The sequence below is a fragment of the Odontomachus brunneus genome, unplaced genomic scaffold (genome assembly GCF_010583005.1).
Source record: "Odontomachus brunneus isolate Ranch 3 - 2012 unplaced genomic scaffold, Obru_v1 Obru_scaffold_089, whole genome shotgun sequence".
NCBI lineage: Eukaryota > Metazoa > Arthropoda > Insecta > Hymenoptera > Formicidae > Odontomachus > Odontomachus brunneus.
The window spans coordinates 272,862-286,170 of NW_022639539.1; the positions used below are offsets into that span (position 1 = coordinate 272,862).

The window sequence follows — 13,309 nt, forward strand, 5'->3', positions numbered from 1 at the left end:
GGAGTGCCTGTTTAAAATCGACTTCGGAAGCAGAGATAAGAATCTGCGATCTAAGCTTGGCGAATTTCCATCATATACACTATTCCTTCCTCACAATATCCTTTATTTCGTAAATCTGTATATGAACGATTTGATCGCCTGTCTCACCCGGTGATTTTATTGTGATCATCTTTCCCGATTTTTCCTGCAGAAAAATGTATTAAGGAACACGATCAGGTACATTGGAAAAAACCTGGAGTAATGATTTCAAGCCATCACAGCGCATTGTTGCCGATGTTGTTGTTGTTTCCTCAGTCTTCCTCTTCTTCCTCTCGCAAACATCATCATCATCATCATCATCATCGGTACCAGTAGCAGCAGTAGCAGCGGTGACAGCTGCTTCGTCGTCTTCGTCGCCGTTGTCCTTCTTCTCCAATGTCCGATCTCTCTCCTCTTCTCTCGATTTCGCCGGACTTTGCGTCGATAAACGCGGCGATAACATAGGACTGTTATTTGTATTCGTTATCGTCGTCGTCATACCGGGAAGAGTGTTGACATATTCGTCGTGCGTGCATATCGATTCCCGGTATGTTTCTTCGGTCATCAATCCGCATCTGAAAAATGGTAAATAAAATTTCCGCGGTATATGCATCCTCATGAAGGAATTTACGTCGTCTTTCGAACAATACTCATCCACCATGTCTTCCTTCAGCCAAGTATTGTAAATGTTAAGAAACATCTCTTTCATGTTGGCGCGTTCGTATACCCGACGTATCTCCGGATCGATCTTTTTCTGCTGCGTCAGAATATTTCGACACACTCGCTATCAGCATCCTTAGATTGCGAGGAGCCGCAAATAACTCGCAGACAAAATCGCTAGGTGTAAAAAGATACATCACCTCTTCCTCTTTAGCGGCGGCGACGGCGAAACGAGCAGCGTCGTTCGTCATCGCTACCTTATCACCGTTTTCGTAATCCGACAGCGATACTTATACGGTCTCTTGTTGACTTCTTTTACCGATGCGCTGCATCTTTTGTTCAAACTTTTATTCTCTTTATTATTCGGAAAAATCGTATGCAGCAGCCCTTATTTATACAAATTTCCGAAGGATATTCAACCGCGTAACACTATACGCATCGGTCCTTTCCACGATAAGGACAGTCGCCGCCGCAGCATCCTTTTCCGCAATAACTCGCCGATTAATCAGGAAATGCGCGACAACGAGGAAGTGCAACGGATACCGCATCCTTTTTAGATTTTTTATCTAAAAAATTACATAAAGCGGTGCATATTGCTATCAGCATAGAGATGCTATATAAATCGGACGGCGAATTCTTCCGTAAAACACACAAGGAGCGAACGAGCGACTGCAAGAACGACGACGACAGCAATAAAGAAGGGAAAACATCTGCAAATCGCCATTTTTTTACATTTCCACAAAAAAGGCAGAGTAAGTAATTTTTTTTTCACAAAAAAATTAAAAAAATGTTATACTTATTATATTTTGAATGATCGATATTATATTTTGAATGATATATATTTTGTAAAAAAATTTTTTTTCAGAAATATGAAAGCAACTGCAGAACAATTCAACAAAGACTGGAACGAGTGCTACGGGGTCCTGCCAGAAGATCACCTGCGAGAGGGCACGTACATCACGCTCAACGGTTGTTACTGCCTAAAAAATAACAATGAGGAAAACGTCTATATAAAGGACGAGCGCTATCGACGACGCAAGATGTGCCAGAATTGCTTCAACGCAGAGCATCTGAATAATTACACGCTTATTCACACGCGTCACACTATATACCATCGGAGCACATTCAATCCGGAAATCTCACTCTTCTGCGTACTCTGCAAAAAAGATTGTACGCAGGAGAGGCGATTAAGTGTAGACAGTGTATTGAGGAATGCCTGGAAAACTCAATAAGCCGGCATCCTCAATAAGCGCGAGATTATTGTTGAAAAATATTATTACAACCAATAAAAAAATGTTTTTCTATTTCATCTTACTTTTTTATTACACCCTTTTATTCCCTTTAGCTAGTAAGCATTTTTAAATAAGAAATTGTCTATTATTTTTATATTATACTTCTAAATTGACTAAAAAATAAAAATAATAATAGAAATTGACCGCTGCAGCGCTATCATAATATATCATCGACGTAAAAACATAAGTATTGAGATCTCTCGGAAATAGTGCCGGCTTAACGCCACGCGCGCGCGTGCAACGGCAAAAAGTCGACGACAACGACGACGACGACGACAACGGCGACGAGGAAAGTTCAAGACGTAACACACCACGCATTACAATAAAACTGTCGCCGCGACCTTCTTTCTTTTTTAAATAAACATTAATTTGTTGCCGCAATCACGCGCGGTCACGCGCGCGCCATTTCTAATTGCAATCTAGCACCTTGTTCTACTATTTTTTATCGCACGTGCGCACGCACGGTTGATTATAGAAATCCTGTAATAAGAGATCGGACACCATATATTAACGTTTTGATTGACTGCCATGTTTGGGTTCCTGCTTCCGGTTAGGATCATTAGCTAAATGACAACACAAGCAGTGGTCTATTCTTTTCAGCAGCACTGGCTGCACTGCTGAACTGGTGCAATAAATTAAAATGAGATAAGTATACTTCCGGTTTGGACCCAACATGGCGAATCTAGTATCTACAGGCGATGGTGTCCAATCTTTTATTAAAGGATCTCTAGTCGATTAGACCGCCGTCATCTCTCTGTCGCGCCGTCGCACAGTGTAAGATATTGCAATTCTAGAGGAACTTAATTCTTTAACGATCAAACGCGCTAATGAATTTCTCTGAAACTATATATATAGTAGTTTTTGGAGCCACTGTTTCCATAGGTGATGGCTGAAATTATTGTATCTCAAAAGGAAATTTTAATATGACAGATTGAAGAGAAAAACTTTTCCGAAAAAGATATAAGTTTGTATAAAATGCTTATTTCATATCGAAATAGTTTTTCTAATTTTTTGAAAGTTTAGGGAAAATATTGATTTTAATTGTACTTAAAGAATTCTAAATATATTTTATTAAATTCAAAATGGCGGATTCAAAATAGTGGGCCAAATATCAAAATTTGTTGAATTTCACAGACATACTAAAATATTTTGTTTCTAGAGTTTTTGGGTCGCTAAAAAATCTGAAATAAAAATATTGATTTTTAAAATGACGGATCAAATATGCACTAAAAACCAAAATTTAGTAAATTTCGCGGATTTACATAAATATTATATCCTTCGGTTTCTTGTCACTTAGAATCATTAGCTCACAATTAAAAAAAGCGCTAAAAAGAAATCACATGAAATATTCAATCATTTTGAACTTGGCCATTATTACATATGTATTTTACTATTACCTATGTAACCACACAAACCGAGGAAAAAAAATACTAAAATTAATTTTCCTTCGAACAAATTTGCATGCGATAAATTTTTTCAAATAAAAGAAAGTACATATAATATCATGTATCAAGCCGCGTTTCAATCTCTGTATGAATTTCTTCGTAATAAATTCATAAAGAAAGTGGTACTTTTTCGTTCAGCTTGTTATCTCTCCTTAACAATTAATTCTACAAATCTTTGAATGGCACAAGCATGCGCAGTATTTTCCTTCAAAACTGAGTAACTAGGTCATTAGTCGTTATTTTGATTCTAGTGCCAGATGTATAAAGCTGTATAAAGCTGTATAATTAACTAAAAATATACTTGAAAATAATATTTAGCACAAATTATTCGGATTTCAAAGACGTATTTTAAATTATCATAGAGTAAAAAAAAATATTTAATCGCTCGACAGTCAATTATAACATAGTAACATAGTAACATAGTACTAAATGGTATTAAAAAAGAATCGGGAATAAAAATACTCGGAAAATATACTGAGGACTCAAAATCAACTATGAATATTTGCTCTACAAATAATATATCAACGCTTATCGTAATATCGTTGAACTTCCGACTGTCTTTACAATTAGTATTAAAAGCTTTTTTATTTATTCCATTGCATTTTCTGAATAAGATATTAGTTATTTAGCACATATTCAATGGTTATTAAAAAATTTTAACTTCCATTTTTTTAATAAAATCCCGCCAGATCAGAGAAATCTTACACTGTGCGTCGGCGTATTTAATACGCTACTGATTCAAAAGTCCGTTTATAGCTTCCCTGCGGATCGGGGAGTGTACGGCTCCCCGCTTGCCCCTGTGCCCCCGCGTCCACCACTTGCGGTTTCTTCGCACGTTCACCGCCCCCTCCCCCCCTCCCGCCCTGTTTCTCTGCGTTCCCATGTTTGGAGACCTGCTTATATGATTTACATCTTATACATGAGATGCTTAAAATTATCTATTTCCTATTTCGCGCATAACCAATAGTTGATAATGTAATCACATTCGACGGGATAAGGCGACGGAATAGGGAGGGGGGAAGACGAGGAGATAAGAAAGCACTATAGAAAAAGGAAGTAAAAAAGAAAAGAGCAAAATGAAAAAGGAAAGGAAAGGGAAGGAGAGGAGAATAATGTGAAAAAAACGTGCCGAGGTCTCCAGAACGTAACAATATATTTCTAAAGTATTTTAGAAATATTGTATGCTATTTGGTTTTTTTGATACCTATATTTCATATTGTTGCAAGTAACATAATTATATCTTAATTTGTTGTTTTTCTAAATTTCCAAATAATTTAATTACTATTATATCTTCCTCGGTTATCTGTAAATGTAAAAAATCAAAAAATATATAAATATTACAAAAACACACACATAAACACCATGAATGCTATCTAAGAGAAAGTTTATGATAGATATTATAATCTTTCTCATAGATGTAATGTGTACTTTCTTGTAAATAAAGTAATATTATTCACAAATTTCAAAGTTATTAATTATTTTATTATAAAAATATAGCTTTTTGTTTTATAATGATTATAATTAAGTTAATGATTATGATTATTAATTAAGTTTTATAAATAATTACAATACATTTCATAAATTATGAGAAATAATATTGTTTTATTACTCCTTTACTGTAGATGCTATTACCCCGCCCACCTTTCCACCATGTTCCTTTTCCACGATGATAATTTCCTCCCCTTTACCTTCTTGCCGATCCTCGAATACCAGCTCTCTACCACCTTGCCGGTCCTAGAATAAATTATATAATTTATATTAATATACATATATAAATTAAATATATTACTTTATTTATTAATTCATTAAATTTATAAATCGTATGATGATAATTCTTACTTGATCTTGACTGTATAATTGCTGCATGTTTTATCTTTGATGGTAGTGGTAGTGGCGGTGGTGGTAGTAGTAGTAATGATGATGGTAACACGATAACTGACAAAACGATTATGCTGTTGCTGATGAAGACTTTGGTGACGATAGTGGTAATGGAATAGAAGCAACTGCAGCTGCTGAAGGTACTGTAGTTGTTGATACATGTGATGGTGGTGACAGTGGTAGTTGTACTATTGAAGCTATTATTTTTTACCGGAGAAATTCATCCTTCAACTTTTCAATTTGCTTTTCTTTAATCCCTAGATAGCCAAGCCTGCAAAAGTCAGGTTTTACTAAGTCTGTGCTGCACACTATGTTGACATAATTTAGACAATAACAAAGTATGATACACTATCTGATATGTCAGATAGTGCGTGTACAAATGTAACAGAAATCTAACAGAATCTGCGTCATGATATGGCATAAATAGTACAAAAATAAGGCACCATATATGAGCTGTGACCCCAATTCTATTTCTAAGATTCCGCCCGCGACAGCGGCCGAATTTCCCGAGATGCCGCGGTTACGACCTCGGTTTCCCCGACGCGCGACAGAGCTCACCAACGCGTGTTCCGTCGCCCTCGGAGACCCGCATATCCGTGTTACAACGCGCGCAGTCACAAGAAATACGTAAGTCGCTCACCGTCCTGTGCAGTCGCGAACGCGGTAAAGAGGCGGCAGACAAAGTGGGAAGGACGACTAAATTTCCGCGGTCTCGCTAGCTTTAATCCGCGGTAGCGAGCTCGTCTGACTCTTCAAAAGGCGGCGAGGAACCTTTCCGGTTGCCGTCGGGAAGCGACGGCAACCACCCCGATCTCGAGGTACCCGAGTGCTGAACTGTAGGCTGAGGACGGCTCACCAATCTCCCCCGCTGCTCTCGCCCCGCTCTCGTTCTCGCTCTCGGTCTATGACTCCGCCGCTGTGCTCGCTCGCTCACTCGTTGTCCTGCTGCGCTCGCCTAAGGTTTCGCGTCGCTCGCTATCCGCACAGTGACGAATTTTCCGCGAGCGCGAGGCTCCCTCGGCTCGCGATCTTCGCCGCCGATAGCCGCTAGGTCCTATTGGTCCTGCTGGAGCGTACGGCTCTAGCGCGGGCGCCTTACAGGGCCCGCGCGACGCCGCCGAATTTTCTGTATTCTTCGTCGACGGACTCCTGTGCCCGACGGCATCCTCGACTTGCGCGATCGCGCCGGTGGCTGCCGGAAATGTCCCGTATCCCAGGGCGTCCCCCGGGATCGGATCCTCAATGTCCAGCCTTTCTTCGCGACCCGCGTCAAGTTAGCTGGGGCCCCCCTTCGCTTATGCTAGCGAAGGAGTGGATCCTGGCCCGTTGGCTCGTCGCTAGTTCCAAGTCCGCCGTCGCTCCATCCCGGTACCGGTAGCCTGCCGCAGGAGCAAAACACACAAAACAAAACAAAAATGTAGAACGCGCGCTCCCGCACGCAAAGGCGTGCGAGACTAAATTTTTCGCTGCTGCCTTTCCCGCGGGAGAAGGGGGCGCGAGCACAGCTTTCCTCGTCTCCCAGTTATAAGTACTAATTTGGTGACAGCGAAACCGCCACGTCACAGAGCATAGCAAGAGAAAAATTTAAATATTAAGTGCAAACATGATTTTTCGACATGAAGCAACATAAAATCGAACAAAGAATGATGTCAAATTATGCGAACAAAAAGGCATTAGAAATCAAATTAATTAAATAACATTATGAGACAGCAGAAATGCGGCAGAAATCGATCACGACGTGCCACTCGAACGTAATGGCAGAAACACAGTAGAAATTTATCACGTGTCGTTCAAACGTAACAACAGAAACACGGCAGAAATACAGCACGAAATGTTGTTTTCTTAACGGGGTGCTCCATTTGCAACCCAATATATTTAATTATTAATTATTTTAATTGGAAGTACACTACAAAGAGATCTACAATAAATTTGTTGAATAATGTACCACCATACACGAGATAACAATAATAAAACAGTTATAAATTGCCACTTGACAATGTAAACAATTACATTGTTAAATGCTAAATGTACAATAGCTAAATGCTATTATAAGATTGCAGGAGGGAGAAGGCCTGACACAATACTCAGTTTTTTGTCCTCATAAATACGTCTCTTTATTAGTTACAGAGTTACTCACACGGCCCTCAGATCTCGCGCTCACGCAACGCAACTAATGCAACTCTGATCTCTTTCTTTCTTTTTCTCTGCCTCTGTTTTCTTCGATCGCATCATACATTTATATCCCACTTTCGTAACCTGTTGGTGAGATACTATTGGGACACGTGTGAGCATAATCCGGAAAAAACAGCCACGCTGAAAAAGTATTTACAAGTATTGCTCGATCAGCTGATCAGTTGATCGAGCTTGCGGCGCCTAAATGCGTTATGTCTGCTATCACTGCTCGCGTGAGAGTCGGCTTCTCAGCCGACGCGGCATCATCCGCCTGTTAACTTATTCGTCTTTTGTTCAAAATCTCAAATATCCTACACTCGGCCATCCTGCAGCGATATCCGACCGAATATCACTCCTCGCCATCGCTTGTCTCCTCGTCGTCGGACATTCTAGGTGCTCACGGTTTCATATAGTCCGCAGCGGTTGAGGTCCTGAAAGGCCCCTCAAACTCGCCTTCTCGCTGCACCAGGTACCGATCGTTACGTAACACCCGAATTATTTGATAAGACCCGAGGTACTTGGTCGCTAATTTTAAACCAGGTCCTTGCCGCGTTCGTCTGATTGCCACCAAATCTCCTTCCCGATATTTTGCAGTAACCACCCTGTTTTGGTCATAACCACGTTTATTTTCGCGCTAAACCATTTTTATATGCTCCCTTGCTTGTTCACTCAATTCGTCGCGCTCGTCCTGGAAAGCCTCAGCCCATTCCCTTTCTAACAATCTGCGAATCTCAGGATCGTCCCGCAGTCGCGCATGTACGCCGAATAATAAGCGGAACGGACTAATATTCGTGCTCCGACTTATCGTGGTATTAATACATTATTGGACAAATTCTAAGTGCTTGTACCATTCCTCCCACCTCGGATTCGCAAGCTTTGTCAATAGAAGTATAATAATTATTAACTCTTTCCACCTGCCCGTTAGTTCTCGATATTCCGGTGATCGTCAAAATATGCTCAATTTCCTCCGCACAATAGTCAGAAAAATCGTTCGAAGTGAATGCCGTTCCTCGGTCTGAAATAATTCTGCGCGGATTACCGACTGTTCTTTAAGCTTAAAACCTCGGCTGTATTCATAGTCTTAGTCGCATACAGTCATATAAATTTTATGAAAGAGTCGACCACTACGAGTATATGATTATATTTTTTCTTAGTAGAGGGAAGTGGTCCTAAGTGATCAATATGATAAGTATCTAAAGGAACATCCCCTTTCACTATTGGGTTCAGAAATCCTTCTGGCTTTTCCTGCTTTTTCTCCGCCTGTATACATGCGATGCAATTCCTCACATTTTCAATTTTAGGCTTAGCTTTCGGAATCCAATAATCACGTTGCAGAATAGCTTCTATTTTCGCTACGGAGAAGTGACCTCTTTCATATACTTGACGGATAATCTGTGTTGCATGGATCTCAGCACCACAACAAGCAAATCACCGTCGCTCTCCTTGCAAAGCAGGCCGCCTCTAATAATATAACCGTCAATCTTATTTTATTCCGCGCGATCGAAAATCCTCTTTACATCGTCAACTTTTTTTTGCGCATTTTTTAATTTGACCGCCAATCCGTCTTCTCGCGCTCCAATCAAATTACACAACGAGACTGGCTGACGACTTAGTGCATTCACGTACATCATGTTCTTACCCAGGCGATGCTTGATTTTATAATTAAATTTCTCTAATAGCAGAGCCCATCGCGCCACGCGTATACATAAGTCTTTTTTATTCATAGTCGCCGCGAACGCGCGACAGTCGGTCACGATAGTAAAAAAATCCCCAAAAAGTAAATACAATATTTTTTTAGAGCTCTAATAATTTGTAACGCTATTTTGCGTTTGGTGCGGGATATGCTACGAGTCGGTGTGGTCCGTGCATGGCAGATGTAATAAATGTGGAAACAGTGGTATAGGTATTAAATGCTATTTATTCTAACTCAGCTGGCTATGTACAATGCGTATTTACAAGGCTTCTCGACGTCGTTGGTTTGATGGTTGAGTTTTTGCTCGCCGTGCGAGTCTGTTTATCTTTGTCGCTGACGGTTCGGAAACGTCGGGGCCGCTGGTGGCCGCGGGACGCGGTCGGTGTTGTGACGCGTTGATTGTCTCGCGCTCGTGGCGAGATGTTCATATTCGGATCTTTAAATCTTGTGGCGGCGAGATCCATTATTCGGCGAGAGATTGACAGTTCTTCTAATGCGTGATGCCGTGCAGCGGTTGAGCCGTCACGTTTGGCGTTGTCCGCGCGTATCTAGCGGGTGCAGTATCGCGGTCTCAGGGCACTGCGGTGCCCTGCCTCTGTAGGAGGTGATTAAGTCGCACGAATGCGATTTCGGTCTGGCGACCCCTCGAGCGCGGGTGTACTCTATCGAGAGTTACCTTATGGTAACTCCTTGGTAACTTTTACGATGTCGTTCGGACGGATGGTTACAAATTGCCAGTACTTCTAACTCGTAACTCGGATATTTCTGCTCGGCCGCAGTAGTCTTATTCCTACTATAATAGACAGAATGAAACGCATCATCCTTTGTCCTTTTTTGTAAAAGTATTGCCCCATACCCATGCATTGACGCGTCAGTGTGCAACTCGGTCGCCGCACCTATCGTGTATAAACTTAACACGAGCTAGTCGCTCAGCGTTTCCTTTAACCGAACAAACGCATCCCTTTCGCGCTCACTGAAAACAAGTGGAATGCCCGCTTTTAACAAATCGCTTAGTGGACGTGCTATGACGGAATATCGAGGTATAAATTTTTGGAAATATCCGCTTAATCCCAAGAAGCTTTGCACCTGTTTAATATTAATAGGTTCAGGAAATGTTTGGACCGCCTTCACCTTATTTTGAGGAGGATATACCCGCCCTTCTTCTATAACAAGACCGTGAAATTCCACACACACTTTCAAAAATCCACATTTCCTCCAGTTAACTAATAACTCAGCCTCGCAGTTTTCAATACAATTCCGAGATTCTCTATCTCGCTCTCACAATCTGTAGACAGAATTATCAAGTCATCCATATATGTCAACACCATTTTTCTCTGCACGAGATTTCTATGAAACGCACACAATGAATTATGAAATACACAATATTATGAAACGATGGAACACGGCCGGAGAATTGTACAGACCGAACGGAGCACGCTAAAATTCATAATGTCCGTCAGGGACAATAAGGGCTGTGTACTTGCGACTTTGCTCGTCGATCGGAATGTAAAAGAAGTCGTTTTTCAAATCGAGCGTACTAAAAAATCTAGCGCTTTGCAACAGATCTAACTGGTCTTCTATTAACGACAACGGGTAGCGATCTCTAATAGTCTTTTTATTCAACTGCCGGTAATCGACGCATAATCTCACGGAGCCGTCTTTCTTTTTTGCCAGGACAATCGAATTCGCGTACTCGGACAGAGGCAGCTGTATAATGCCCTCACCTAACCATTCCTCAACTTGTATGTTAACTTGTTTTCTCTCCGTTACCGATAGCCGCCTAGCTCGCTGGTACAAGGGTTCTTTGTCTTTTAAAATTATGGTCATTTTTAAATTTATGTCGCGCGACCTAACAGAGTCGTAAGTGTCTACTAAATTTCTAATTTTGTATTGGCAATCCGAATCCGAAAGCGCTACGTCGATATTATCGGTTTTGTTAAAGTTTATGTTAATTTAAAAAATTTCGGGCACGCCTTCGTCCACGCATGATGACTCTAACAACGGCCTCATCGAAATCTCGCCAGCTCTCATCGTCACCTCGACGCCGTTCAGGAAGTCGGTACCAATAAGCTAATCATAGTTTAACGAAGTGTTCGACACGACCAACAAGAATAGGATATACGTGTCCGTCTACGGTTAAGTTCGCGTTAAATTAAAGCAAATATCGCTCACGGTGTCCACGAGGGCTATCGCTTCTCGGTACATCTCCCTCATCTCGTCGCAGCCGTCGCTGCGCCGGTCCTCGCGCGCCGCTCGTCGAAGCTCCATCCCGCAGCGTCACACTGAAAGCGTGTAGCAGTGAAGATTTTGTTGCAATACCACTGATACGAACTTGATCCCTCAAGCTTGCCACGGATATCCCGTCGATAAGGTAATCGACCAGCTCATCCTCACTGATCGGTACACGATTACCCAGAATTACTTTTTCGTGTACATACTGGTAAAACGTCTCATCCTTCCTCTATACGCGTTCCTCGAACTGCTTCCTCAGCATCACTCTGCCAAGCTGATGGTTAAACATCTATCGCAGTCCATCCAAAAGGTCATCCACCGACAGCTCGATATGTTCCGGTCTGGATTGTAGCCACTCCGAAACCTTTCCTCTTAATCGCATTCCTATTAGGATCTTCGTATGCCCGTCCGGCAAACGGTACATCGTTCGTATCAGTCTGAGTTGTTTTTCCTAGTTTTTCGTAATTTTCACCGTTATTGCCGTCAAAGCAACTGAGTAAATCTGCTATACCTGTAAGGCTTAACCTTGAAAAGTCCTGGGAGTCTCCTCGTCTCGTCATCTCATGTTGCGCTCAACTAATTCTCCAGCATCCAACTCACTCATGTCCTCTCGCGCCGTCGTGCCAGTCTTCACCATATGGGAAATCTCTTCCATCCACTTTCCCGGTGGATCCGTCTCATTTAAGCGAGCAATCAACTCGGCCTTATTTCCCGTCATAGATAAACCCAGCCCTCGCAACCTCTCCTTCAATTGGTCGTAAGGTCCGACGGATCTTTCGCGCTCATCCTCACACTCAAAAATGATCGCCGTCCCTCTCGCTCGCAAATGATCCAGTTGACCAAATTCTAATCCTGAACGAGCCCCCAAATTTTTGTAGGATTGCAGAAGGGAAAAAGCCTGACTCAAAATACTCAGTTTTTTATCCTCCCAAATACGTCTCTTTATTAGTTACAGAGTTGCTCACACGGTCCTCAGATCCCGCGTTCGCGCAACGCAATTAATGCAACTCTGATCCCTTTCTCTCTTTTTCTCTGACTCTGTTCTCTTCATTCGCATTATAAATTTATATCCCGCTTTTGTAACCTGTTGGTGAGATCCTATTGGGACATGTGTGAGCATAGTCCGGAAAAAACAGCCACGCTGAAAAAGTGTTTACAAGAATTGCTCGATCAGCTAATCAACTGATCGAGCTCACGGCGCCGAAACGCGTTATGCCTGCTATCACGTGTCGCTCGCGTGAAAGCCGGCTTCTCAGCCGACACGGCATCATCCGTCTGTTTACTTATTCGTCTTTTGTTCAAAATTGCAAAATATCCTACACTATCTAAATACGTACTTGCGACAATACATGGAAATATAATATTAAAGTTTACTTTAATGTTTCTCTTTTCTCCTTCTATCTTTCTCCTTATATCAAAGAAAATATATTTAAAAAGTATATTCTCTTCAGATATTAATGCTTTCTTCAGATGAAGATCCGCGTGATCTTCCGTTATACATCATCATGAAAGATTATACAGTTAAAGGAAGATCTGGTTAAAAAGAAAGATCAAAGAAAATAAAAATAAAAATCTTTTCAACAGCACTGGTGTATGCGCACCAAATGCGATTACCTATTTTTTATATTTATTTCATATAATTAAAACGAGGGAGAATTAATTCTTCTCTTTTCTTTCAGTGCTGTGAAAAGATTTTTATTTTTATTTTAATATTTTATTTGATCTTTCATCTTAACCAAATCTTTTAGTTTTAACTATATATTCTCTCATGATAATGTGTAAGCGAAGATCACGCGGACCTTCATCTGAAGAAAGCATAAATATCTAAAAAAAATACCTTTTTTAAATATTTCTTTTTTAATATAATATTTTTAATATTAATATTTTTTTAATATATAAAGAGAAAGAGAGAGAGAGAG

The 13,309-nt window shown here is 41.0% G+C and overlaps 1 protein-coding gene and 1 long non-coding RNA gene across 2 annotated transcripts; one reads left to right on the forward strand and one right to left on the reverse strand.

Moving 5' to 3' along the window:
• The first annotated feature begins 1,332 nt into the window (after positions 1 to 1,332).
• On the forward strand, positions 1,333 to 1,940 carry LOC116848095. Its single transcript, XM_032823861.1, has 2 exons — positions 1,333 to 1,430; positions 1,544 to 1,940. Exon 2 carries the CDS (start codon positions 1,548 to 1,550, stop codon positions 1,908 to 1,910), a length of 363 nt encoding a protein of 120 aa, XP_032679752.1. The 5' UTR covers positions 1,333 to 1,430; positions 1,544 to 1,547; the 3' UTR covers positions 1,911 to 1,940.
• Positions 1,941 to 4,551: 2,611 nt separating this feature from the next.
• Positions 4,552 to 13,309, reverse strand: LOC116848088. The gene is made up of 2 exons (XR_004378904.1): positions 5,255 to 13,309; positions 4,552 to 5,149 (listed from the first exon to the last, which is right to left on the reverse strand). It is a non-coding gene; the product is annotated as an uncharacterized LOC116848088 (long non-coding RNA).

Bases quoted from the DNA above. Each gene is read 5' to 3' on its own strand.
- LOC116848095 (XM_032823861.1), top strand. From the start codon at position 1,548: ATGAAAGCAACTGCAGAACAATTCAACAAAGACTGGAACGAGTGCTAC.